Raw genomic sequence first — 27,792 nt, 5'->3', positions numbered from 1 at the left:
CCACAAGAGTTCAAAGAAAGAAAGGGAAAAAAAGAAAAAAATGCATCACCCCTGGTCGTTTCATCATGTCAAATGTGAATGCATCAACCGGCTGCAAGTGCAAACATTATAGTACCACTGGCCATCTCAAGCAGATTTTTTTTTATTCCTACCCAGTTGGTCGACTTAACCCTCTATGGTAGGGTGTTGCCTGTAGGCAACATAGCCTATTTTGCCTTGTGGAAATAAAATGAGACATCCCTAAAAGAAGTAAATACCTCTTTAAGAACTGGACAACTAACCAATGAAAATGCAAAATAGTGGCCACATGCCCCACAGGTGGCTTTTTAATGGCGTTTTACAAACGGAAGTTCGGGAGGAGCGTGACGGAATTTGCCACGCCTCCTTCAATCAGTCACAAAAGAAAACTAAAGGTATCTTAGTCTTAGTCAGTTTTAGTCAAAAGAAAACTAAAGGTATCTTAGTCTTAGTCAGTTTTAGTCAAAAGAAAACTAAAGGTATCTTAGTCTTAGTCAGTTTTAGTCAAAAGAAAACTAAAGGTATCTTAGTCTTAGTCAGTTTTAGTCAAAAGAAAACTAAAGGTATCTTAGTCTTAGTCAGTTTTAGTCAAAAGAAAACTAAAGGTATCTTAGTCTTAGTCAGTTTTAGTCAAAAGAAAACTAAAGGTATCTTAGTCTTAGTCAGTTTTAGTCAAAAGAAAACTAAAGGTATCTTAGTCTTAGTCAGTTTTAGTCAAAAGAAAACTAAAGGTATCTTAGTCTTAGTCAGTTTTAGTCAAAAGAAAACTAAAGGTATCTTAGTCTTAGTCAGTTTTAGTCAAAAGAAAACTAAAGGTATCTTAGTCTTAGTCAGTTTTAGTCAAAAGAAAACTAAAGGTATCTTAGTCTTAGTCAGTTTTAGTCAAAAGAAAACTAAAGGTATCTTAGTCTTAGTCAGTTTTAGTCAAAAGAAAACTAAAGGTATCTTAGTCTTAGTCAGTTTTAGTCAAAAGAAAACTAAAGGTATCTTAGTCTTAGTCAGTTTTAGTCAAAAGAAAACTAAAGGTATCTTAGTCTTAGTCAGTTTTAGTCAAAAGAAAACTAAAGGTATCTTAGTCTTAGTCAGTTTTAGTCAAAAGAAAACTAAAGGTATCTTAGTCTTAGTCAGTTTTAGTCAAAAGAAAACTAAAGGTATCTTAGTCTTAGTCAGTTTTAGTCAAAAGAAAACTAAAGGTATCTTAGTCTTAGTCAGTTTTAGTCAAAAGAAAACTAAAGGTATCTTAGTCTTAGTCAGTTTTAGTCAAAAGAAAACTAAAGGTATCTTAGTCTTAGTCAGTTTTAGTCAAAAGAAAACTAAAGGTATCTTAGTCTTAGTCAGTTTTAGTCAAAAGAAAACTAAAGGTATCTTAGTCTTAGTCAGTTTTAGTCAAAAGAAAACTAAAGGTATCTTAGTCTTAGTCAGTTTTAGTCAAAAGAAAACTAAAGGTATCTTAGTCTTAGTCAGTTTTAGTCAAAAGAAAACTAAAGGTATCTTAGTCTTAGTCAGTTTTAGTCAAAAGAAAACTAAAGGTATCTTAGTCTTAGTCAGTTTTAGTCAAAAGAAAACTAAAGGTATCTTAGTCTTAGTCAGTTTTAGTCAAAAGAAAACTAAAGGTATCTTAGTCTTAGTCAGTTTTAGTCAAAAGAAAACTAAAGGTATCTTAGTCTTAGTCAGTTTTAGTCAAAAGAAAACTAAAGGTATCTTAGTCTTAGTCAGTTTTAGTCAAAAGAAAACTAAAGGTATCTTAGTCTTAGTCAGTTTTAGTCAAAAGAAAACTAAAGGTATCTTAGTCTTAGTCAGTTTTAGTCAAAAGAAAACTAAAGGTATCTTAGTCTTAGTCAGTTTTAGTCAAAAGAAAACTAAAGGTATCTTAGTCTTAGTCAGTTTTAGTCAAAAGAAAACTAAAGGTATCTTAGTCTTAGTCAGTTTTAGTCAAAAGAAAACTAAAGGTATCTTAGTCTTAGTCAGTTTTAGTCAAAAGAAAACTAAAGGTATCTTAGTCTTAGTCAGTTTTAGTCAAAAGAAAACTAAAGGTATCTTAGTCTTAGTCAGTTTTAGTCAAAAGAAAACTAAAGGTATCTTAGTCTTAGTCAGTTTTAGTCAAAAGAAAACTAAAGGTATCTTAGTCTTAGTCAGTTTTAGTCAAAAGAAAACTAAAGGTATCTTAGTCTTAGTCAGTTTTAGTCAAAAGAAAACTAAAGGTATCTTAGTCTTAGTCAGTTTTAGTCAAAAGAAAACTAAAGGTATCTTAGTCTTAGTCAGTTTTAGTCAAAAGAAAACTAAAGGTATCTTAGTCTTAGTCAGTTTTAGTCAAAAGAAAACTAAAGGTATCTTAGTCTTAGTCAGTTTTAGTCAAAAGAAAACTAAAGGTATCTTAGTTTAGTCTTTGTCATATTTAGTCATTCAAATGTTTTAGTCAAAGTTTTAGTCTAACTAAAAGTCTCGTTATTTTAGTCTAGTTTTAGTCAAAAGAAAACTAAAGGTATCTTAGTCTTAGTCAGTTTTAGTCAAAACATTTTAGTCTTTTTTTTTATAACAAATTATTTCTGATTACTAGGTAGGCTATCTAGCATTGTGGCATAAAGCTTTGGTAGTTAGCTTGCTAACTCGGGCAAAAATACCCGGTGTTCTTGTTCCATGTAGTTTTGTGTTGCAGCCACAGGGTTGCAGCAACAGCGTGACTAGCCTACAGGAAAGCTGTTGCGCTGCGTGAACTCATTCGAATATTTTGAAAACGTAACAGCTAGATATTCTGTCTTCTCATTTTGTTGACGAAAATGAAAGAGATTTTATCTTAGTTTTTATTTCATGCAAAACATTTTAGTCTTGTCTTTTTTCGTCAACAATGATGGATATTAAGATAGTCTTAGTCAGTGTTACAGTACATTAGTGCTGTCTCGTCATCGTCTCGTCTTAGTCATGAAAAAAAAGGTTGTTGACGAACATATTTCCTCTCGTCTTGTCTGACGAAATTAACACTATTCAGTAGAGCATTTAGTGCTCTCCCCAATCCCAGACGTTCACATTGCATGTTTGTTTGTAATGGATGCAAAACAGCCTATAATGCTAAATTTCTATGGGGGGACGATTGAAACACCTATTTGTCCCGACCAGGCAGTAAACCCCATTTATTCCAAGTCAATGCACACATATCTGTGTTTATACTATATTTTATGCAGGTGAGACATGGAAAAGCAGTTTTAAAAAGATGCAAATATATTTGGGGCTATCAGGTAAGGGGTCGAGTTTTGCCATGTTAACCTATGGAGACTGACGGCCTGTGGGTCATGAAGGGCACTTATATGGATGTGTGGTGGCTTTAACCACATAAAAACAGAGTGAAATAACATTTTGTACTATAGAAACATTATATAATTCAAAACATGCATTATTCTAGCTATATTAATGGCATAGTGCATGCTATTTCCATAACCGCGAAATACGCGTATCACCATGACAACCATGAGTTGTTAACAGACATGAACCAAGACATATAGCCCTGCAGCAATCTATCTAAAATAACACATACTTGAAGTACCATTCATGGTATGTTGTCAAATATTGAAGTTGTGGGAAGTTTACATAATTTAAGCTGTATGTTTCATTCGTCCCCCATGCTGTTTCATTTGTCCCAGCCAGGAGGGACAAATGAAACATAATGCACGTTCGACTTCTCCTTAAATAACTCTTGAATGGTTTTGTTCAGAGCTGTAAATGCAACTGTACTTGACAGAGGACAGATGTAGGTTGCTAGTGACAAAATATTAACTTTCAGTGTTTTACAATGTCTTTGTAAATTACGTTTCATTCAATTCATTAATTTGATTCAAGTGTTTCATTTGTCCCGGTTCTCCATCAGCCTCGGCGTTGCTCCTGACCGTCCATCTATCTCGGCACAGGTCCTCGGGTCAGTGCACCTCTGTGACGCGACGTTTAACAAAAGATAGAAGTGCCCGATATATGATTTCATCAGCGCACGGCGTATGCAAATAATAACTAAGAAATGGAACAGTGATGGGTGTGTGGGTAGAAGCCGTGAGATGAGATGAGGAAGGGAAAAAGTGAGAGTGAGGGAGGGAATGAAGATTCACCTCCAGCTATCTGATGCATGTTTTAATGGAAATGTTCCGCGTCGCTTATAAAAAAACACAAACGAGAGAGACCGCGTTCAAATTAGGTACCCTACGCCGGTTAGCAGCGACCTGGCTCTTAATAGTCTGTGGAGATGCCTCGCTAATAATGAATCCCTCCAATGCCAGGCTTTTCAAAATGTCTTTGTATTTCATTCCCAGCCTAAAATAGCACTCTACCATATCCCTGTCCATTGTGTGACAGCGACTGTTCCTGTTTGAGGAGTTGCGCTTGATTTGCTCATCCAGCTGTCCAGTGCACAGCCTATAGGCCTATTTCGTGGCCACAAATTACTATTTTGTGGGAGCAATTAATATTCGTGATTACAAATTACCTATTTCGTGGGAGCAATTAATATTCGTGGCCACAAATTAGTACTTCGTGGGAACGAATTGCTATTTTGTGGCCACAACTTATTATTTTGTGGGAACGAATTGCTATTTCGTGGCCACAACTTATTATTATTTTTCCGCATGACATATCCGGGGCTCCGTACAAACACGTAGCAGCTATAGCCTACTAGATGAAGGCACTTGTTTTGCTATTTGTCTGTGTTTAGCTAACAACGTTTCGGTTGCATTGGGTGTGTTAATGGTTACAGGCTCACGGAGTAGCCACTACTGCTTGTCTGGAGGCATATGGTGAACTGAGGTCAGTGTAACGTTAGGCTAAATATCCCGTGAATCACACTTGAACATTGCAAGCAGCCATGTTATATTGACGTGACATTTCTGATAAATCAGGCTTCCAGTCTGTCCTTCGGGGTTCTTTGAAGTTGCTTGGAATTTTGTTAACCAACGTGTTGTCTATTCTTAGTAGTTTGTCATTCAAATTTGTTTCAGTAGCCAGTGTGCTTGTATTCCATTTTTGCGTGGGTCCCAGCTTGTAACTTCTAACACGTTACATCCATAGTGCGAATTACAGGGGATACTGGGGGGTACTACACCCCCCAAAGAGACAGAAATATCAGTTTTTGGGGGGTGGGGGGCAGATAATTTTTCTGATATTGTGAAAAATATCATTACAGTTACAATACAAGTTAACTCCTTTTTTCACTGTAGGAACATTTTAATGTAAAGCGATTTCAGAAACCCCTATTATGGACTTACTTACCCACTGAGGCTAGTAAAGTGGACCTTGGTTAGTTACCAAGGTTAGTTAGCAAGGTAATTCTCTATTTAAATAAACCTTTAGATTGTGGTGAGGTAAAATCGATTGTCATTTCCAAGGAGATTAACTCCATAGCCTAGGTATCCATTCTCATTATATCTTGAATAAATTATTGTGCCCTTTTGAAATTAGTTTGGCACAGATCCTGTGTTTTTATATTACCGGTATGCACAAGAGGGTCTGATGTAGCTAAGCCTACATCAGTGAAACCTGTGGAAACCTGTTATTTTTAATTGGTTGGTATTGTTTTTACATTCTATTATTTCCTATTTTTAGTTTGATAAATGTAGTTTCATCTGAGAACCCTGATACTATCTTAATGAAACTATTTTCTATCTACAAACAATTACATTAAAAGTGTAGGTGCAGTTAGGTTTTATACACTGTTCGTGTCATATGTGTTAAGGACCAGCAGACAGGAGAGGCACAGGATAAAAGCTGTGAGCAGACCGCAGGGAGACGACACGATGAGGGCAGAGTTGATCAAAACAGTTCTCTTTTGGATATACAGTATAAAAACGATGAGATATTCTGTAGCCTACTGATTATCAGTTTGTCGCATATTTAGACCTTGTATGTGTGTTGCACAACACATGTTGCACTTGGCGATCACGGTGGGGATTGATATGGTAATGGACCATTATGGTCAGAAGAAGTGAAGGAGCAGTACCCCCCAATTATGGTGGGGTAATTCGCACTCTGGTTACATCCTTGCCACTTCGTTTGTTTTAGCAGTCAACTAGCTCTCCCTCATTACAGATGGCTAAAAGTTAGCCTACACATGAAATTGTTGACTTACTATGCTACAAACTACTGCTGTTTGTCAAGGGTAATTATATAGCTAAAATTACCTAGCCTACTCCTGCAATAGTCAGTGTGTGTGTCACCGTGGGCTATGCAGTGGGTTCTAGCTTAGCTTGTAGGCTATTTCCTGCTACATGATTTCAATAATAACTTTAAAGGCTCAATTGCTGTGACAGGGTTCTAGCTCATTAAAGTTAACAAGTAGACCTACATGACAAACGGCTAACCAACCCAGCTGCGTTCTACAGCTAACGCAGCCACATGTTGCTGACTGCTACCACTTTGCCTGTTTAAAGAGTCTTATCTCGGCGTTTAATATGCATGAGTATTGAACGCTATTGCGCTGCGGTGTTCATGATGCTAACCTTAATGAACACCTAGATGAACTGTCATTTGGCCAGTTCTGTGCCGCAACAATCTGTATCATTCTGATCCAGACATGCGCCAATATGGAGGCCCTGTGTGTGAGCGTGTGTGTTGAGATGCGGAGTTGAGGTCAGTTTTGCCGCTTTTATCCCCACCTCAATGCCGGCTTTGGCCGTAAGGCAGCTGATACACAGGAGCTGTTGCTCTGTCGCTCATTGCTAAGAGGGCAAGGAAGGAATTTTTTTCTCCTTTAAAGTGTTTGGGAGTTTTTTTCGCCTTCCTCTGTGTTGAGAGTACCAGCATATTAAAGCCTTCCCTAGCTGACCAAGGGAGCACCTACACCTGCGGGCAGCTTTGCTCTGTTACACTCCTAGCTGACCATGCAAGCACCTACACCAGCGTGTAGCTCTGCTGTTCCTTGGAATCCTCTCTAATAATGTGCTGCTCACCACCTCTCTTGCTACAGCTTCAGTATTTTAATTACTTCCTGGTTTCCATAGCACCTCATATTGCTAAATTGGCGCTATTGCTGTCCCTGGATTACTCAAACTCAATTATCACAACTCTATGTAATTATATGCTCTATCCTGGGGTGTTAGGCCTGTATCATCAAAGCATGTTGTAAGCAACAGCCTACAACTACTAGACTACTGTCGTCTCCATTGTACTTTGTGGCTAAATGTAATTCGCTCATTTTGAATTGCTTGACAGGTGTTGGCTAAAATGAAACCTACATTCTTAAACAATTTCAAATCAAGGCCAACACTTTCCCGATTTTCTCCTGAAACTTCTCCTCAGAGTGTTGAGCAGATACTCAATCCTTTTCTCTTTCCCTCCTGCTATAACCAATCAACAGAGCACCTGCACTGCAGTGCGGAGCTCCGTTCCTCTGGCGTCTCTCCCTTTGTCCGCCCAACATGCTTTGTCAACCCAGCAAGTTATGGGTGCCCGCGTGCAGCCCTCTACCTTGCCTTCCACTACTGCAGTCTCTTTTCTCTATTCCAGCTAATCAAGCCTCCCCTCTTTTCTCTTTGCAGACCCAGAGTGCTGTGCAACCTCCTCCCCCTCCCCTGTAACGACCGCGTCGCTACCTTTTCCCTTTCCCCATCATCTCCCACCAGCGCGAACCGCGTTCATGCCCGTGTCTCTTCCCCAGCCAGGGGCCGCATCCCTGGTTCTCCCTCACCCCTCTTTCCCTGGATTGGTGCCACCACCCATGGGGTCACCCAGTGTTTCCCATACATTGACTTATTTGTAGCGGCCTACCACAATATCAACATTGATCACCACACAATGATTTTCCAGGTTGTACTAAATTGTGCTTAAATCTGGTTAGCATCATGACCACGCTGTGCTAATTTGTAAAAAACTGTTCCATTCAAGTTAATTCTGCAAACCAACCACCACAATTGGATTTCAATTCTGTGGGAAACACTGGTCGCCACATCCTTCTAACAATGTTTTCCAGATCACACCCAGGTCAATCCATGGACGTTATTGAAACTTTAGTTTCTCTTTCTGCTCGTCATGTTTTGCTCTTTACAAACCCTTTTGCTTCATTTTTAAGGTGCCTTAGTTGCCCTCATCTTTGGGCTGTATACACGGATCCTGCTGACTCCTGCCTGCACAGTGACTCCTGCACGATCCCCCCAGAGCAATTTGGCTGAGCCATAGACTCTGCCAAGCATGGGTTTCTTAACATCCATTAATCAGTTTTGGCTTCAAATGGCTCTTCACTTGTACTAATCTACATGTCAATGCCTAACCTACTCCAGCTTAGCAGCTTGCTCTCATTCTCTAAATTTCTTCTCATGCTCTTGAATGCAAACTGCCTCTATTAAAGTGTTTGCTACAGGTTCATATTTATTCTCTAGATTGGCTACCATAATGTTAGGTAGCTCAGTGTTCTCTACAAACTTAATACAGCAAAATAGAAACCTGTAACCTGTAATTTATCACCTTTCAGTAACTATCCTTATATTCAGACCATGTGTACATGCTATGTCTAAGTTCCCCTTATAGCATATATTTGACAATTGGCACATGTAACCCTCATTGGTTTAAGGGCAACTTGGATATCTACCAACGCATATTGGTATTGGCACAGACCTTTTTAGGTTTCATTCAGGCAAATAAGGGTCTACCCGAGCACTTGCTCAAATACTCCAGGGGCCTTAGATACCGTTCATGTCACCTTATCTATAGCCTACATGGTCCTAGCCAGGGTCTCTTCAATCGGGTTGCATTTTTTGGGGTGATCACATGGATCCTGCTTGATTCCTGCCAGCGCAGTACACTCCTGCAAGATCCCTGTAAAGCACTCCATGACCCTGGCTAGGGATCTTGCCAAACAGTAGAATTGTAGATCGTAATTTGGAATGTTAAAATCACTCACAAATCTTCAAATCACATGCCATGAGCATCAGCAACTAAATCAGTCTTCTATTCCCACTGCACTGATCCCGAGCTCTGCTATTGAAAGCTGTACTCCCCTGCACTGACCCCAAGCTCTGCAACTGCAAGCTGTGCGCCCCTGCACTGACCCCGAGCTCTGCAACTGCAAGCTGTACTCCCCTGCACCGACCCCAAGCTCTGCAACTGCAAGTCACACTCCCCTGCACCGACCCCAAGTTCTGCAACCGCAAGCTCATAGCCCTCCAGCTTCCCATTATTTTAGGATTGGTACAGCCACCACCGCAGCTGGTGGTCTGACCAATCTGCTAAGCACTCCTTCACCCTGGTTAGGGATCTTGCCAAACAAGTTTGCTGTTTTGAATGTGAACTCATATATTGGCATTTGCATCATCATTACATCTCCTTCTGCCATATACGACAGGTGCCCTGGCTGTCTTAATTCAAGTTGTTCCTCTATCGCATCCCCATTAGTCCCCCCCCTTTGCTACAGACGACGGACGCTCCGTCACTTGCTTTTGGTTTCAAAGGCAGCTCACTAACGCAAGTCGGAATCCCAGCAGACCGTTACTCAACTCATTCTTTTAGGATTGGTGCAGCCATCACTGCGGCAAATAACGGTCTGTCCGACAAGCCCTCAAAACTCTCGGCCCGTTGGTCCTCCGACGCCTATCACTCATATCAGATCAAATCTCTGATCTGAGGAAAGAGCACCTTGCGCACTCCCATTGAATTTGCTCAGCGTGGTTCTGGCCATAGAGTCCTTCATCTTCAAACGCAATTTTTGGGGTGTATGGCAGAATCCTGCCCGACTCCTGCCTGCGCAGTCGACTCTGGCACGATTCCGTGAAGCCCTTCAGGACCATGGTCAGAGACCTCGCCAAACATGCTTTTCTATCATGCTTTTATGTATTATGCTTTTATGTCTTTATGCAAATTCAGGAATGTGAACTTTTAATTTTAAGAAACAATCATTTAAAATAATCTACATTATAATTTGAAGATATGATTTGGTTATGATAGTGTTCCACAATGGTACAATGTTGCCTGTGGGCAATGGGTGAATATGATATGATACTTTGTTTGACTTTTTTGCGAAAAAAAAAAAATAATAGTAAAAACTACATAATTCTGTTTTCTATGTATTTGGTTAAAGGTGCCATGTGTAAGAATTGAGGTAAAAATATCCCAAAAAATGAGATACACGCATCAAAAGAATGAGAAGAAATAAGGGTGATGATGTCATTAAAAAAATGACAAGGTATAGTGCCGCAGAGATATCATCCTGAATTAGCATGCTAAATTACTAGCCACAGCCCGACAGGTGTCATAATACCAGTTTCGGCCATGGGAGGCGGTATGCGGGCAACATGACCGCCAGCCAAACTGCAATATGCGTGTCTCGGTTGTTACTCTAGGGTAGACCAACTCACTTTCTGGAGGTATACTGCCCCCTTTTTTTTATGGAAGTATGAATTGATTTTTTGGCGGACATTACACATGGCACCTTTAAATAATAAATAAATAAATATGTCTTATTATTTTGTATAAGACAACATACATAGTTTAATGTGTTCCATTATGGTAGGCCTACAATGTTGCCTACAGGCAACGGTTTTATAAAAATAAAATAAAATATATATTTAAAAAAAAAAATTGTTTAAGTGACTATTTTTAAGCAGGAAAAACATTGCAAAATGTTTTTCCCAATTCAGATCATAATGCGTACCATAAAGAGATTTATTTTTTATTCCTACCCAGTTGGTCGACTTAATATTTCAGATAGCCTGTATGACCTGTATTAATGAAGCCAGCCCTATTTCCCATTTCTCACACTGACGTGTTTGCCATTTTTCTCCAGCATCAGGTGTTATTGTCCCGTAAAACCACACACAAAACAAACATAAAATCACCATAAGAAGAAATATTCAAAAGAAGCATCGGTTGACTTTACCTCGTCAAGCTGTCCCAGCGAAGAAAGGATCAGTTGTTTGGGTTCCAAATACAAAGGTTCTCCAACTTCCTCGTAGGATCTCCAGGGCGCTGCCCAGTAGCCCTGGCGGTTCAGCTGTCGCTGTCTGCGGCGGTAGTTCTCCCAAAACACCTGTTTGTCATGGCAGGTGACATATACGGTCTTGCTCCGCGCTTGTAACTTTTCTCCCGAGGGCCTGGGACTTGGAAGTGGCTTTATTGTTACAAACTCACGCGGATCAAAGTTTATGTCGCGAGAAACCGCGCCATCATCCATTCTGACGCATCAGTACAAGCAAATACGGCAACTTCTCAAATTCAGAGCTTTAAAGAAATTGTTGCAAATTGAAAACAGGATTGAATTCAGTTGCTCACATGCAGTTGTCCATCTATGTTGAACTACGTGTCGGCGCTTTCCGTTTCCCTTGGTAACGAATAACATGCAATGTGCGTCTAAACGGCCTGCCTCCAGTCTTGCAAGTTGGACGTCCTATTTTCCCAAAACGTTGAACGTCCAGCGTGTTTGTCAGTGTCCTTGACTTATAAAGAATGTGATCTTTTGCAAATTCCCACGCACATTATAGCTTATGAACGCCATCATGTACAGTAGGCTTTTGTTTAGTCTTGTTCACAATAACTGCAATATAATAGGCTAAGCATACATTGTGAGATTTCTGCTATAGGCTACTTCGGCTATTTTATCACAGAAAAAATATGCTCTCTACATGTGGAAAGCGCAGCTGGCCCCCAGGGCTTAATGCATTCTTCTCTACAGTCGACTGGCTTTCAACTGCGCATTTGTGTAACTCCAGGAAAAATGAAAGTAATTGGATAAATAGGATGAATAAGGGCTTGACCTCGCACGTAGTCCTAATTGTAAATATGTGTAATTTCAGTGAAATAATGTCCTTCTGGCACTGTCTTTGTAAAACAATGACGAGTAGGCCTATAAGACATTTGAAACTGATTAATATCAAGAGACGCGCTTTTCTCTGTTAATGGTCTGTTATGACACAACCCATCTCCAATTAATAGCCTTGTGTTGTTTGTTTGAAAATTATTGTGTTGTTTACGACAACTAGACACTTCACGTCTAGTGCATAGCTTCTCTCCCAATTAACCACTGAAAAGTGCCTTCCACACAAATTCAGGGAGTATCTTTTTCACTTGACTTCCAAACAATTGTGCTTTTTGCATATGGCAATTTGGCAAATGGATGACACAATAAAGGTATTCTTATTCTCACTTCTTCCCTAAAAAAACACACAGCTCGGATCATCTCAGAGAATAATAACGAAGGTTAATGTGTGATGGAACTCAAGAGGCCGTTTGCCAATGAGATGCAGCCCAGCCGCAAAGACCACGACTCAACCAACAGCTATTTGCCACTCCCTCTTCAGAGCTATAAATACAGCCAATTAGCGTCCCTTTGCCTGGCGTCCAAAAAGTAGAGCGGTAGCAGCTCGGCCTCATGAGCCGTCACCTCGGTCCAACATTCCCATCGCATAGGATAACCATTAGCGCTTAATAAGCAGCCGAACAGACGGGAGAGCTGTATAAAAAGACAGCGGGATCTCTCCTAGCTGCGCTACGCTCCAGCAAACCCGCTGGCTTTATTGATCCTCAGGTGATTCCCTGCGCTGCGTTGATCCATTCTAATTGGACACGGCATTGAAGTTGCTGGAAAAGGAACGACCTGTGAGACTATAGCATAAGAATCTCGATCCTCAACAATACCTCGATCCTCCTCTTTTTATGTTTCTCTGATCACCCCTCCTCTATTTTCTTTTCAGATATTTTACGCACGTCATGGCCGACAGTAGCACAAAGTCATCAAACCGTCCACAGTATTGCCGCGATGCGACGTGGTACCCTTTGCGAACCGGGTGGCAGCCGAGCTACATGTCAACTCAGAACTTTGGCCTGTCGCCTCTCCTGACGCCTGGCGACCTGAGTTGGATGGAAAGTGTCTCCCGGAAGCTGGCGGCGCTCTCCTGGCCCGGATACATGTGGTGCACTCAGCCCTGTACCCCCACGCATCCCAAGCTTCAGCGGGAGATCTGGGGCAGGGCAGCGGAGGTGAGGGGAGAACCATACAGGTGGACAGTCAGCTTGGACGTCAACCATTTCTTCCCCACGGAACTCTCAGTCAGAATTACAGAAGATGGATTTCTGGAGATCAGTGGTGAGACTTTGTACCTCAGTCAGCATGTAGGCTACATCATGTAGGCATACATCAGGGTTTCAAACTTTTTTCTATATAGTATATTTATTAATTTATTTAGTTATTAATTCATGTCTTTATATATTTCTAACTATGGCAGACAGACGCATCCTTAGTTTACCTATGTTTGTGCTTATAAAATAAATGGTGTGTTTTTAAATTAAATATTATTGCTTAATATTTATGTGTATTGATGTGGGGAATTAATTTCATGGGAAGGTAAACACGAGGAGAGACAGGATGAACATGGCTTCATCTCTAGAAGTTTTACCAGGAAATACAAGTAAGTGTTTCTTACTGTAGCAAACTGTCATTTTACATCACACTGACCAAATACATTTACAACATCACCTTGTCACAGTATTAACATTCAGCAAAGGACAGTTTATTCTACTTATCATTACTAATATAAGTCTATTCAGACTGTAACCAAGTATGCCACTTCCTGTCAGGCTCCCCATTGGGATAGAATCTCAGACTATTCGCTCTTCTCTATCTGGTGATGGGATTCTGATGGTGGAGGCTTCACTGCCTAAAATACCCCAGCCACAGATGTTTATCCCTGTCCAGGTAAAACAGTTTAAGAGCTTAATTGAAATATGCAATTGGCTTTATGATACTGGCTTCTCCTGTTCAGAATTGGTGTTGGTTTCTGAAATCAATTTCACCACATATGTTTATAGCTTTTTAGGTTTTAGAATTTTGCCTTTTAATTGCATTTAAACATTTATGGATTGTTTTGAATGCCAGTCCTTCCATTAGTTGAACTGAATTTGTTCACTTTTGTTTGTACAAATGGATTTCTGATGTGTGCACCTGGTATGGTTAAAAGTCTTATTTTCTCTCACTGAGAATCAGCCTAGTTTTTCAGACATTGCTATTATTCACAAAGATTAAGCAGAGTAGTCTGCCTTGCTTCTCTACATAGGAAGACTTAGACATACAGTAAGACTCCTGAGTCAATTATTACTTGCAAGCTTCTTGACCTTCGATTACAGGCTTTCATCACATATCACCAAACCTTCTACTCAAAGTAAATGGGTAAGCATCTTTTTCTTACAGATTGAAAAGGAGCCTCGCTCACCAGGAACAGTAGAGAAGAAAGAAGATCCAAGGACAGAGAGGGAGGGTCAGTGTCCTCCGTTCGCCAGCAATCAGCGTTCTCCGACCTCACCCACAAGGCCCGTGTGGGAGCCCAAGGAGGCGAATTATCTTGACGGCCGGCAAGCGGACCATGCCTTGGCCGAATTCAGCTCTGGACCGTTCGCTTCTCAGTCTAGACGCTCCAACAATAGCCAGGCCGGGGAGGATGTCGGAGAGGCAGACACACAAGAGGGAGGGGCCAGGGAGGAGGCCCAGGATCAGTTCACAGACCTGTCTGAGGCACCGGCTACCCCTGACACACTGACCTCAGAGCAGGAGGAATGTGGTGATGGGGTGCAGGACAGCGAAGTCCAGAAGCAGCAGGACCAACAACAACTAAAACAACAACAACAACTACATGGTGAGACAACAGGGGAGAGCCATGAAGAGGGAGGCCTTCCCAGAGAGGGCTCGGAAGAGGAAGTGACATCAGGAGAGCAGGCCCCCGAATCCAGACAGTTCCAGGAGCTTGTCATCCCCGAACAGGAAGTCTTGGAGAGTCACATGTCCCAAGAACAAGAAGCCCAGTAGATGCACACACTGGAAATGATGACCCCTGACAGACAACAAACACACCGCCTTGCTGATTTTTAATGCCACATAACCTGGCCCAAGCCTCCACCACCACATGACCTACCCTGTAATTTTGCAACTGTGATGCACTAATAAAACAATAGCACTTCAGACGTATGTGTTCAGTTAATCATTCCAGGGGCCATGAGAAGCTGTTGGTCATTACTAACTCATGAACGCCTAACCTGTGATGGATTATCTGTAATCATGAGTGTGTTGGATAGCAGCTTTGACATAATCTTGGCATATCACACAGCAGCAGCAGGAGCAGCTCCACGGCTGGACATTTCATCAGGCCGTGTTGGACGCGTGCCCATATAAGCATAGAGACACTGCGGTCCAAAACGCCACTGTTAATCTATATCCATCAGCTTCTACCTCTCACAAGCCAGCAGTGATAAACTATCCAATCTCAGTGTACAGGATTCTGTTGTCGTCAACAGAAAACATCGAGACACTGTCACATACCCTCATGCAGCTACACTTAAACCATTTATTTGTTTAAATACATAGAAAAAGCTAGAGGAACTTTCGGAAATACCTTGATTAAAAAAACAGGGTTTGTTTAGTAATTGTGTTGGACCCGGTGATCACTGTAGCAGAAACACCCACCAACTATTTCTCAGCTAACATGTAGCCTAGCGAGGGGCCCTTGGCCAAGCCAAGCCGTCTTAAATAAGCCTTTCACTAATCTGCCACCCAATTACTGGCTGCTGGGCAAATCACGTCCTGCTGGAAGACTTCCAAAAAAAAAGGCTGAGTAGTGCAGAACAAAAACACACAGATGTGACCACACACCAGGCGAAAGGGTAGTGAGAGAGATTTTTTTTATTATTTATTCTTATTAATTTTATTGCATGTACATACAATACAAAGGCATCTTGTAGAATCTGGTCTGGTAAAATTTCATTCACTTGAATTCATTCATTTGAAGAGAATATATCTTCACCACACATAATAAAAAAAGAAAGAAAACATCATTTTGTAAGACCTCTTAAAATCTTATAATCTCCCATGACCAGGCTGGTTAATATACTGATTTAAATATTTACAATGAGTAAAGCATCAATACATCGCCAATAAGGGAATAATTCCCTTTCTGCTACACAGCTGACCTTATTAATTATTGGCCAATGGCGCATTGATTTTTATGTCCCTCAGTCTTTACACAAAAACACAAAGCTAGTAAGTTAAAACACACACAGCATACAGTAGATGGAGCCAAGACAAACATTTCCATGTCAGACTGGAGAGGATGTCGTGGAAGATTGCTTTTTAATTTAAATTTTTTTTTCTGTGCCAGCTGCTGGGGATCCTGGGGATCTGGTGGAGTGTTTGGTGGTGATGAAATATAGTCGGCCTCAGACCCTGACACTTTGACAAACAGCCCTTTTTGCTTTGCTTTTCTTTATCTTTGTTTTTTTGTCAAAAGTATTTTCTGTGCCCACAACAAACCTTTGTGAGCACCAGTGATAGTAGACCCTAACAGTGACACATACAACCTACTAGTTCTGAAGGAACCCCAATGACTATATGTGACTCTCCACAGAAAACCAGTCTGATATCGCATGTTGCTGTTTTAGGATATGTAGAATTTTTTTGAGATGGTGTCATGATGCTTTTTTTATGCTATCATTAGGTTTACGGTGTTCTTACGGTGTGACTTTTAATGTTATAGGCTAGCTAATAGGTCAAATTAGTATAGACTTAGATTAGACTTAAGCGCAACAACACTTTATTTGCACTTGACAAACTGATCAAAACCGCCCATGGTAGCAACATTAAAAATTCTGTTGTAACACATAATGGCAACAGACATGACATGAAGTGCCTGACAGCGAATGCAAGTCCACTGACACGTAATCCTTGGTACAGCTCCTCCAAACAGAGGGCCAGATACTGTAGTGTCACACCAGATAGTGTCATTTGAAGGTTTGTGTTATGGTCTTTCATGAAAACACAATAACTCCATTTGAAACATTGACCGTTTGGACTGGTTTCGCCGTAGAGTCACATATAACACATCCCACAAGTAATGTAATATTTCACTGTATGTTTCAGAACCCATGTTTCTTTCAGTCCACCTCATAATGAAGCCCATTTGATGTTTAAAAACGTTTAAAAAGCGTATGTCAGAAGTCAAAATACCCAGTTGGTAAACTAAAAAAAAGGGAAAACCTATAGCGCCAATCCAATCCAGACATAAGTGGGCTTGAGGCTATGCGACTTCTTCGGCGAGGATCAAAAGGTTGTGTGTAAGGTACTCAGGCACAGAGCTCATAAGACAGCCATTCACCTCACGCAGAGGGACTAACCCCGAGCCAAAGGGGAAACGACAGACTAAGAGAGAGAGAGAGATGGAAGGGAGGGAGGGAAAAACATCTATTGGATTAGCTGGATGGCCTTTAATACTGCACGGGGGCACGGTGATGTTTGGCGAGTTACGCTACGGTGGCCTCCTGGGGTTTGGGTTCTGCTTCAGCTGCCATCGGCGCCGCTGCCGACCCCGCCATGGGCTCGTCCCTGGGCATCTCACTGCTGTAGAGGTAATATGGTGGCGTCTGGCGCGCCTCGATGATGAGCACCCCCTCGGGGGAGAGTGAGGCGAACACTGTGAGAGGGTCAACATCTGCCGGGATCCTGTGGAATTGGAAAAAAAAAAATAAAACACACACACACACACACACACACACATGCAGATGAGAGATGAGAGGAAACACATTTAGAGCTGCCAGGCAACCTGCCAAGAGTGACAGTGCACTTATGCTGTGCACTGCCTAGATAAAAAAATCAACAGACAAAAAGGGGCTGACATCCCCGCTAAGACAACAGCAATAAGAGAGGGGGAAATTGGACTCGCAGTAAAAAGCCAAGCCACAGGGGCAAGCACAAGGGTCAGCCCCTCAGCCTCCAGGCCAAACAGATCAGAATGACTCCGATGATCTCATTGTAATGGGATTGGGTGTGGAGCAATTCAGACTACATCCAAGCGAAAACTAGAGTGTATGCTTTTTGGGTGTAAATAGCAGTATTATTTTACAAAATGACTTATTTCATACAGTGATGTAACTTAATTTATAGATAGATATAGATAGATAGATAGACCTACAGACTTGAAATTACAGCTTTTTTCAGTAACTTTAGAGTTATTGAATATTTAGTGTTTTCAACACTGGCTCTTTTAAACACACAATGGATTATATTATTGAAATAGAGTTTTAGTTAAGTTATAGTTATGAATGATGGTAGTTGATCTGTTTGGAGAGAGGGCAAAAGACTATACAGCCCAAAAGACAAGAGCATAAACTCTCCAAGAAAACAATATACTGTACAGCAGTGAGGGAAAGTTTGGTTGTGTTTGCTTTCCTCGGCAAAATTTCAACCCCCAAAGCACCACGGCATGGCAAGATGCTTCTTAATGCATTTCTTGGTTTTCATTTAAATGTTTGCCACTGCGGATACTTTTTGAGTGAAGTGTGTGTGTGAGAGAGAGAGAGAGAGAGAGAGAGAGAGGGAGAGAGGAGAGGGAGAGAGAGAGGAGATAGAGGAGAAAGGGGGGTGATGAGATGAGAGTCAGATGGAGACGGAGAGTGCTGCAGGTGCAATTCTGAGAAACAAGGGCTGTTTTCCAATTATTACAAATCATCACCTGACTCTAAGTTTATCACACAAAATGTTCCATCTGTGCACTCACTCTGTGTAATCAGCTCACCAGGAAGGCAGGCCGGCTGCGACCTGTTTTCATGACAGATTACAGAGTTAGCCCCCCGTTGTTTTTTTAGCTTTTCTTTTTGCTTTTATGGACATATTTGCATCAGCTACACCCAGATGACATGTATAGGGTGGGATGAGCCCTGCATCAGCTACACCCAGATGAAGGGAAGGGAAAAGGGAAAAATGAAGGGGAAAATAGCCCTCGTAGGGCCGTGGAGGTAATTGATCGGATTAAAGCGAGAAACAATAATAGCCAGAGAGGAGTTTCAGGAAACTGTGTGTTTATGCATTCAGGCATTTTCAGCTTTCTAATAACATGACTGCAAAATACCCTCAGTCCTTGGGTGAAACCTTGTCTTTTTCCTTATGTGAGCATTTCAAAGCATTAACTAGGTTAAAAATGTACCACTTTCAAAGTGAGAGAGAGAGTTGAGAGAAGGCTACAGAGGCATAGAGAGACAGAGAAAGAGCAAGAGCATAACAGAGAGACACCAAGAGAGAGAGAGCAAGAGAGAACATGACAGAGAAAGAGAGAGTAAGAGAGAGAGGGAGAGAGAGAGAGACAGACAGACTCTGGGTTTCATTAAGCACCATAGCCAAATATAGCCCGACTGGGGTTTTCCGTAAAAGCTGCCAAGTGGCCATGGTGCTTATATAAACCTCAGGGGCCACAGTCCACTTTGTGCCCAGGCTGCATTCAATTAGCATGGCTATGCTACTGTCCCTCTGAAGGACCACGACTGGCCATTTCAAGAGTCATCATGTATAGGGCACACATCGTCACAGTAATCACAAGTGCTTCAAAATAACAACGAATCCCAGGGGTTGCTCTCCGAATCAACAGGGGGTCAACTGAGAGCCGACTGCTGTATGGCAAAATCATCACTCTCGGCAAAGTCAAATTGCTCGGCCAACTTATTATGTCAGGGGCATCTCAGGGGCCTTATCTATCCAGCTCTGGATTTTGTTTACCTCCAGCAAAGTTTTTTTTCCCCAGTCTATATCTCACATTGATTGTGGGTGACTGCCAACAGCCTTCCAATATGCTTCTGAGGGAGACTGGAGAATGCAGGCCTGACAGAGAAAAAAAATTAGAAAAACTCTCAGGTCTGCTCTGTCTCTGTCTTAAACGTTCCTTGGGTTCTTTTCTTGGATCTTCCCATGGAGCCAAATGAAAAGAACAGAACAAGGCAGGGATCTTTATAAAGAAGCACAGGACAGTAGCCTAATTACAAATGTCACTCTAAATTTCACTCAAATGTCTCAGAATTTAAACCATGTCTCACTGGAATGACTAAGAGACAACTGCGCAATATGACAACGCATTCCACAAGTAGCCTGGAAATCTTGGCAACCAAGACTTGGGCATTCACTCAGCAGTAATCCTAACATCCACTAGCCTAATGTCTAATATGTCCTTTGCAGCATTTCCTCAGTTGTAGGATTTGTGTATTGAGGACAGTTATTTATAATTCCATCTGTCTTTTGCTTCAAGTTTAATTTCCCCCCAAAACGAAGACAGTATCATCTGAAGGACTCCAAATATAGGGCCGGGCAGCGATAGTAAAGAGAGCGCCAGCGGTTGGGGCCAGCTAACCGCTAATTACCAGACAGGAAATTAGCCACATTGATGTGATGATCCCGGAAGGCAGAAGTGCTGATAAACAGGCCTGTTTGAAGTCCCATGGTCCAATTACAGGAATAGAGTTGATATGGAAAAAACGATGCGACGAGCCCCTGCCCAGTTTGGGGCTCCATGAGAAGAGAGAGGGTAAACACAGACGGATTGCAATCATTCCACTCGTGTTTGAGTCGTGTCTTACAGCACAGTCAGTGCGTGTGTGTGTGCCTGTGTGTGTGTGTGTGTGTGTGTGTGTGTGTGTGTGTGTGTGTGTGTGTGTGTCTGTGTGTGTGGGTGTTTAATGAATGCTGACAAGCCTGCCTTTTAAAAGTAGGTGTAAAACATCCATAAAAATTATCTGTATAGTTTAGTATGCACATATTCACTTAAACTCTTTAGTCTCTCTCTTTCTGTTTGAATCACTAAAGTGAAACATTCCAGAATACTCATGAAAGATGACTGCGTTGAAATGTATTTAATGTGTTCACAATACTATTTACAGCACCAAACTCTTTCTTCACGTCAAGGAGAGATTAGTTCCACTATAGCCTACCAGGACAAATGAAAAACATGGAAGATATTTCACTTGTTTAAAGGCTTTCATGATACTCACTGAATTTTCTTTGTGAAGTTTTTAGTCACGATGCCTCCCTCGTCTTGCTTCTCTTCATGTTTCCCTGTAAATGAAGGAACAATGTCACCAAACAACACAGACACAGATCTACCTCTTACCTCAAGGACAACTCCTGTAGAGTCTGAATACAGAATAGACTCTTTGGCTGCAGTAGAGCTTTAGATTTCTCAAAACACTCAAAGGACATTGTCTCTATATTGTGTACTGTCTATGTTGTACTGCATTGTATACTGTGTATACGGTATTGTTTTCTGTACTGAGAGGCACAAGCAGGCAGAACCAAATTCCTTGTGTGCGTCAACAGACTTACCGATAAAACACAACTCTAATTCCAGTTCTGATGATCTGCCAGCTTACTTGTACATTAAGGATAACTTCCATAGTTTGTGCACCAAGTAGTCTTAGTTACAGTGCTACAGTAGATAAACACACTGAAATATTAACATCGTGCTACAGGGAAGAGCTGATATGTGATCGTAAGGCGGAGGCGTAACTCTGGGCGCTGGAAAGATCCAGAGTCTGGGCCAATTCTCAAGGTCCTGTTTGGGACTTAACTGGGCAGCTGCATTCAGCCACTAAATGTCAGTGGCGCCACACCCCGGGCACCCGGGCCCCCAGCGAGTTATGTGCAATTCTACACCCCCAGTGTGACTTCTTCACCTGTGGAACTTGCTAGAAGAGCGAGGACAAAATGGACAATGACCCGTCCCTCGCTCATCCTTTCACTCTCCCTCTGTTCCTCACTCACCCTCTTTTCCTAATCTCTCTCTCTCTCTCTTTTCCTAAACTCTCAATCTGTCTCAAATAAAATAAAACAAAGCTCTAATGGCATTAATTAATGAAGCCATTGTTACCAAAGATACACGTTTCAAACTATGAAGAGTGTACGTATTACATTTTGTAAGATACAGTATTAATGACTCTCTCTCTCGCTTTCTCTCACACTCTCTGTCTCCCATTCTCCCACTGTGGATTCTGGATTTGGGTCAGATCCAAGCCAGATCTGTTACCGAGTCACCTGTTATCTGTACATAATCTCTTCAGGCCTAGATGTCACATTCCTTTCCCACCGAGGCCCCATTTTCATACCCCACCGGTGAGATAAACTCCCGTTGAAGTCTTTGTGTGAGCAGTAGCTGAGGCGGCCATGACATTTCACTCTTTTTTTAAAGGCACTATAACGCCTCAGCATAACGTGCTGCTGGACCTCTTCATACAGCATTCCATGAACAGTGTGTGTGTGTGTGTGTGTGTGTGTGTGTGTGTGTGTCTAGTGCTGCTGAGCCTGCTTTTAGAACAGGGTCGAGTGACGTGAGCAATCTCTAGGCCTCCTCCTCTGTGACAGAGTGATCCAGCTGGCATACCAGCAGCTATGTGCTTATAAAAAGCCCACTGGCAGGCTGGCCCATGTTCCCCTACTCCAGTAGGGTTTCTCAGCACTACAATGCTTTTACCCACCTCCCTCTTTAGTGCTCCCGTCCCTTAGCTTTGCACTGGAACTACCGCCAACATGACAATGATTTTGTTTTTGTGTGTGACACTTTGTTTACATCAGAGATCACTTGTCTCCCTAGTTTATTCCCCGCGCAGTGGGCCTGACGCATTGCTGTTGCGTTACTAGGCCACAGTGAAATGGAAAAGCAGCCCTTGGCTAATTGTGGTGCGCTGGTGGGGTGAGGCTGGAGGCATCCAAGCAGTTGTCATTAAGTTACACGTGCTGGGGAAATGTGCAAGTCATATCCCAGGCTTGAAGTAACACACACACACACACACACACACACACATTTATTCTCTCTCTCCCTCACACACACACACACACACACGCACACACTTACATGTACATCCACTCTCTCATACAAATATAATCTCCCTCAATCTGCTAAAACCTACATGAAAACGGCTATTAATGACAAATTATGTAGTTTGTATGAGTTATTTTCAGGGTCTTTCTAGAGGCTGCTCACCTGACACTTCTACAAAACCGTCCTTAGTTTTGACGTTTAGCTCCTCGGGTTGGAAGCTATGCACATTCACGCACACTTTCCAGGGCTCGTCGGGGTTCGGCGTCGGCGAGCTGCGGGGCTCGCTGTACCGTGAGCTGTAGACCGTAGGCGACCCCATGGATGTGCGGGGGAACCCCGCCGTGCGCAGGCCACCCGTCCAGGGAGCGTTGAGTCGGGTACTCAGTCGCGGCCGTGCCCAGCCAGGCCAGTCCATTGAGAGGTCTTCGGGGAAAGGAATTCCAAAGTCGTCCTCCATAAAGCGAGACGCCAGAGACTGCTCTCTGAACGGATCCCTAGGTCCCCTTTGCCTGCTCCCCAACGTGTAGAAATCCCCATCGCCCATAGTGCGCCGCCGTGAAGAATAAGGGAATCTTAACAAAGTTTCGGTTTATAAACGGTTGAAAATAATCCGTTGTCAGCAACCAGAGGTAAGTGAGCTCTTATCATTACCTCCTTATAAAAAAAAATCAAAAGATTTTCAGCCGGTCTTGACAACTTCAAAGACTTGTCTCACTACCAAAAACTTTCTGAAGGGAAGACTGACCTCCGTTTCCGTCTGACCAAAGATAACTGGAAACAGTAAATAGCAAAGCTGTTTTATAGATCCACCCGAGTTCGAGTTCACCCTATGATACATAGCAAAGTCCAGAAAGTGCCCGACACAACAGCTGACCAAAGACCCTCCCCTTCCAAGTTTGGACATGGTCGATGTGTCACTTCCAAAGCAACGCTGAATTACACTTCGCACTACCCCCAATGACTCACTTTCTCTTTAATAGAAAACAGCACACCACCTCAATACTGGCGGCGGCATTTAACCTAGCTACAGTGATGGGGGCAACATGATGTCATCATTCGGATAAAACAACACGGCTAGTGCTGTAAGCGCGCAGTGATAACAAGTTTACAGCTTCAAATCGACTTCTGTACATGATTCCCCTAGCGCCCATTCGCTAAAATATGCATGAAGCAAACTAAGAGGAATTCGTGATCATATCCCATCTATAAAGATAATGGCTATATGGGGTCAACCTTATGTTACACAACTTTTATTGGAAACCATATTCACAGGCTATATAGGAAGACAGCATGAATCAGATAGGCCTATGATGGAAAACGACATTCACATTTGAAGTCAGCCACCAACACAGAGAGACTCGATCTGTTTCGTTGAAGTACGTATTGATCATTTTTAATCTTGTGAAATTTATCTAATACATCAATTACATTACAGAGCATTACATTTTATTGACTGTAACAGGGAATTTCTGTCCCTAAACTAAATCCAGTCAAACTGTCACACAGGCCAGGAGCAATGTATTTGTGTTGTTTTCATACACAAAGCTGTAAACTGTTGGAATCTGTTGTAGGTCTTGCACTCTGCCCCTTTGTTTTTCTTGGAGGCTGATATCTGCATTCTTCATATTTGGGAAATCAAACACTTACATATTTTTTGTCTGTTTTGATATATGGTTCTCTCATATTTTACAAAGCAAAATCAATATAAACCATGTGAAACAGGATCCTTGTGGTTATAAATTCTATGTCATAAATGCCTCACACACAATCAATAAAACAGCACCTCCATATATATATATACCCACTCTATATACATATTCTCAGATAACATCAACTTTGACACACTTTCATTCCTGTAACTGTTTGAGAAGGGAAAACAGTGCTATCAGAGTGGAAAGGTGGCTTTGGAATTCCATAGAAAAGTAAAATAGTTATTTTTCTGTCTATTCTTCTTGTCTCTCTTGTTGTCCTCAATCACTTTGTCTAGAAATGAACATTATGCAGTACACAAAGAACACTATGTTGATCTGCATACTGTGGGCTGTTGTATTATTTAATGGACCCAATAAGTCGACCACAAACCATCATCCATCTTCAGGGAACAACCAAAGCATTATAATTTGTTTTTATCCATTTTTAAAGATGTTCTGTTGACTATGACTTGCCAGTTGCTGTCCAGATTATCGGATCCATGCCAGATTCAGACCACATGCTGCTATCTGGTTTGGTAGCCACATGAGTCATGCCCTATCTTAATTTTGTGTCATTTTTATTGTGGTCTGATGACAGTTAATTATTGGTTTTGAAAGGTAACGTACATAGAAAAATATAAAAGCTGGATCCCGGACATTACATTTGGTATGTAGAAATTAATTCCATTTAACAGAGGTGTTACTTTACGGTTTTGCACATAATTGCATGTAATTACATATAATGTTTAAGAAAAAAACATTGCCACTGACCATTTTTGCCCAAATGTCAGTTCATAAATATTAAATGGCTGAATCATGATGAATTTCTGCATAATAAAACAAAAATGACCAACAGTGAATGTCTTTAATTAACATGTGAAATCAGCTATAAAAACAAGAGTTATGTTGGATGAACTACATAAGACAAGGAAATGGCTGCATACATGAGATGAAACAATAGCATGTGATATGTAAATTACATTTATCTTTTGCCCTGAAACTGTACAGTTTATAAACAGTAAAAATAAAATGGAAAAATAAAATGAATGTGACAAGTAAAAAAAAAAATGACATTGATATGAAAATAAAAAAGCAATAGTGGATCAATTGCAGGCTGAATAAATAATCAATCAATAATCAATAATAATGAATCAATAAATAATATAAAATACTCCTAACTTGATGTCCTGGTTTATGTATCTGAATAAAGAGCCTGCACAAATCTAGAGAGGAGGCTCTCAGAAAATGGCTCACGCAACTTGTAAAGTGCTTTTGTCATTTGTATATTGAGCTGTCACCCAAGTGCCATGGTATATTCCCTTGCAGTGGCGCTGGGTCTTGTCAGCCACAAAGCATAATTATATCTGCCAACTGGTGTGAAAATCCACATTCATACTCTCCTACTTTCTGTGCATTGGACATGATTGCAACTCAGTGCTTATTAGTCTGTCAGTGTGGGAGACTTTTTGCTGGGAGTTCACAACATGGACATTTGGAACACCTTAGCAGACAGGGAGGCTATTTTCATTGACAGGCAACAAGCAGAGTGACAACCAAACAAGCAAAGTTTGTCGTGCATGAACTAAAGCTATTGTGTGGAGAATCTCTGATCTACAGATGTCTGCATTTAGGATCTTGCTCATTGTATTAAATGAGATTATATTAAATATTATTAAATCATTCCACCATTTCGTTATCAAATTAGCTTTGGTCCACTTTTGCTCATTGCCCGTTGCTCATTGCCCATCAATAGAGGTTAGATCCCAGGGTGAACTCTGGGAAGTTAGAACCCAGGGTGTGACCTCTGACCTGATCAGGGCCAGATTAGTGCAGGTTCACTGAAGAGTACATCACTATGCTACTATGGTAGACGGGAGAGCAAAATATATTGGTCCAAAAAATTATTCACAGATTAAAATTCTGTCTCTGTGGTCTCCATAACCACTGATCTAACACAGGGCCTTATCATCATTGTCAAGCCAAAGCAGATGACCCAGAGTACATATCTATGGTCATATGTAAATAATGAACGTTTATATATAATGACAACATGAAGTATTTAATTTGTTAATGAACAGGCGCTAAAACAGCTCTCTGAATTGCCAGCTCACACAGAACCGTATCAGGAACCCGCTAATTCTGTCTCTTTTCTGGCCCAGATTTGGCCCATGTCTAGCTGGATCGTTTCCAGAACCAGGTGCTATCTGGCAAAGCCCACCGGGTTTTCATCTCCATGGGAGCACGCATCAGTATGCATCCTAATCAATCTATTGTGTCATGCACAGATGGGATGGATCCCACTGCGATTCCATCAGTGTGATGCTCACATGTTTTTGTTTTTCCTGCTTTCTTTTTTCTTTTTAACCCGTTCATTGTGGGCTATCAGCTATTATCATATCAGATGACATTTGAATTGTTGTGCTCTTGCATGGGAGATAAATATGTCTGACATTTGATCTGTGCATTTATGTGTGTGTGTGTGTGTGTGTTTACCAGCACAGTCAGCAGACTGATCATTTTTCAAAGCTGGCATCTATGTGATTTGGGTGTCAGAAGCTAAAATTGGAGCCATTACCATGCCAGTGTTTTTTTTGCCCCCCCCAGGTTTTTCTCAAGTGCCTCTGACACTATCCCTGAAAATGAAGGTTATAGAAAAATATACTAAACATAACAAAAAATTCACAATACGCATAAAATTGCAACTCAGAAGCGTCCTCCCAAAAATGTCTGCCAAAGAGAAGAAGCAGCGAATGAAATTAATCTGGCAAAACATCACTGTCTGTCTTTCTGAACCTCTCTTCATACATGATCAACTGCGCCTTTGGCCAGGAAAACACAGTCAATAAATAAAAAAAGCAAATAAATAAACCAACCAATCAAATAAATTAATTATAAATAAGACAGTAGGCAACACCATGAAAAAATCTACCTAATATAACTCTTAAAACATTGTCTAAAATTGTCTGCTTTGTAATAGTGCCGCCAGCATTCTAACAACGTTCCATAGGTTCTGCCGGGGTTCTAGTGAGGACACCTGCAGGGGTTTTTTAGTGACTTCCCCCTGCCATGGGTTCTAGCGTTGAAGCCCTGCCCTGCCGTGGGTTCTAACGACGACCTCTGCTGTAGCTTCCTAATGAGTCGTAGCTCCTGCTTCGGCTGCGGGTCCGACTCCGAGTTCTGCTCCGGCTTCTACCTCCACACGTGGAGTCCCATGAAGAGCTGCGGCTGTAGCTACGGTAACTAGAATAGCTGCCACTGTGACTTCGGCTCCTGCTCCTGCTCCGACTCCGGCTCCCACTCCAGCTGCGACTGCGACTGCGACTGCGACTGTGGCTCCTGCTGGCACTGCGGATGATGCCAAAGAGGCTGCCCAAGGAGGATATGCTGCTGGCCCGACTGCAAGACGAGGGGCTGGGCCGGAAGTAGGGAATGGGCCTCTTCCGGGCACTGGCAGAGGTCAGAATGGAGGATAGACAAATCGGTTAGCGATCGATTAATGAGTACATGAATGTCAAACG

The 27,792-nt window shown here is 41.7% G+C and overlaps 4 protein-coding genes across 4 annotated transcripts in view; 1 reads left to right on the top strand and 3 right to left on the bottom strand.

The window, feature by feature from the left end:
• LOC125294510 (coiled-coil domain-containing protein 60-like) overlaps positions 1 to 11,283 on the bottom strand; it is a 48,301-nt gene extending 37,018 nt beyond the window's left edge. The window contains exon 1 of the mRNA XM_048243334.1: positions 10,856 to 11,283. Coding sequence (XP_048099291.1) covers positions 10,856 to 11,149 — 294 coding nt within the window. The 5' untranslated portion in view covers positions 11,150 to 11,283. The remainder of the gene's footprint in view (positions 1 to 10,855) is intronic.
• A 1,063-nt stretch (positions 11,284 to 12,346) lies between these two features.
• On the top strand, positions 12,347 to 14,923 carry si:dkey-1k23.3 (heat shock protein 67B1). The gene is made up of 5 exons (XM_048243860.1): positions 12,347 to 12,570; positions 12,666 to 13,057; positions 13,316 to 13,379; positions 13,549 to 13,666; positions 14,159 to 14,923. Exons 2-5 carry the CDS (start codon positions 12,682 to 12,684, stop codon positions 14,768 to 14,770), a joined length of 1,170 nt encoding a protein of 389 aa, XP_048099817.1. The 5' UTR covers positions 12,347 to 12,570; positions 12,666 to 12,681; the 3' UTR covers positions 14,771 to 14,923.
• A 699-nt stretch (positions 14,924 to 15,622) lies between these two features.
• On the bottom strand, positions 15,623 to 23,425 carry hspb8 (heat shock protein b8). The gene is made up of 3 exons (XM_048244017.1): positions 22,746 to 23,425; positions 20,761 to 20,824; positions 15,623 to 17,452 (listed from the first exon to the last, which is right to left on the bottom strand). The coding sequence occupies exons 1-3, from the start codon at positions 23,125 to 23,127 to the stop codon at positions 17,254 to 17,256; spliced, it is 645 nt and encodes a 214-aa protein (XP_048099974.1). The 5' UTR covers positions 23,128 to 23,425; the 3' UTR covers positions 15,623 to 17,253.
• A 524-nt stretch (positions 23,426 to 23,949) lies between these two features.
• The window catches only part of srrm4 (serine/arginine repetitive matrix 4), a 71,479-nt gene continuing 67,636 nt past the window's right edge, over positions 23,950 to 27,792 (bottom strand). The window contains exon 13 of the mRNA XM_048244030.1: positions 23,950 to 27,721. Within this exon, the coding sequence (XP_048099987.1) occupies positions 27,379 to 27,721 (343 nt within the window). The 3' untranslated portion in view covers positions 23,950 to 27,378. The remainder of the gene's footprint in view (positions 27,722 to 27,792) is intronic.

The sequence above is a fragment of the Alosa alosa genome, chromosome 5, assembly GCF_017589495.1.
Source record: "Alosa alosa isolate M-15738 ecotype Scorff River chromosome 5, AALO_Geno_1.1, whole genome shotgun sequence".
Lineage (NCBI taxonomy): Eukaryota > Metazoa > Chordata > Actinopteri > Clupeiformes > Clupeidae > Alosa > Alosa alosa.
The sequence above is the reverse complement of the archived record's forward strand: the minus strand, read 5'-3'. Positions and strand labels throughout refer to the sequence as shown.

Excerpts from the sequence above, each read along its gene's own strand:
- si:dkey-1k23.3 (XM_048243860.1), top strand. The coding sequence starts at position 12,682 with ATGGCCGACAGTAGCACAAAGTCATCAAACCGTCCACAGTATTGCCGC. Across the intron at positions 13,058-13,315 it reads TGGATTTCTGGAGATCAGTG|GTAAACACGAGGAGAGACAG; the intron begins GTGAGACTTTGT and ends TTTCATGGGAAG. Across the intron at positions 13,667-14,158 it reads AGATGTTTATCCCTGTCCAG|ATTGAAAAGGAGCCTCGCTC; the intron begins GTAAAACAGTTT and ends TTTTTCTTACAG.
- hspb8 (XM_048244017.1), bottom strand. The coding sequence starts at position 23,127 with ATGGGCGATGGGGATTTCTACACGTTGGGGAGCAGGCAAAGGGGACCT. Across the intron at positions 20,825-22,745 it reads CGGTTTTGTAGAAGTGTCAG|GGAAACATGAAGAGAAGCAA; the intron begins GTGAGCAGCCTC and ends CTTCATTTACAG. Across the intron at positions 17,453-20,760 it reads AACTTCACAAAGAAAATTCA|GATCCCGGCAGATGTTGACC; the intron begins GTGAGTATCATG and ends CCAATTCCACAG.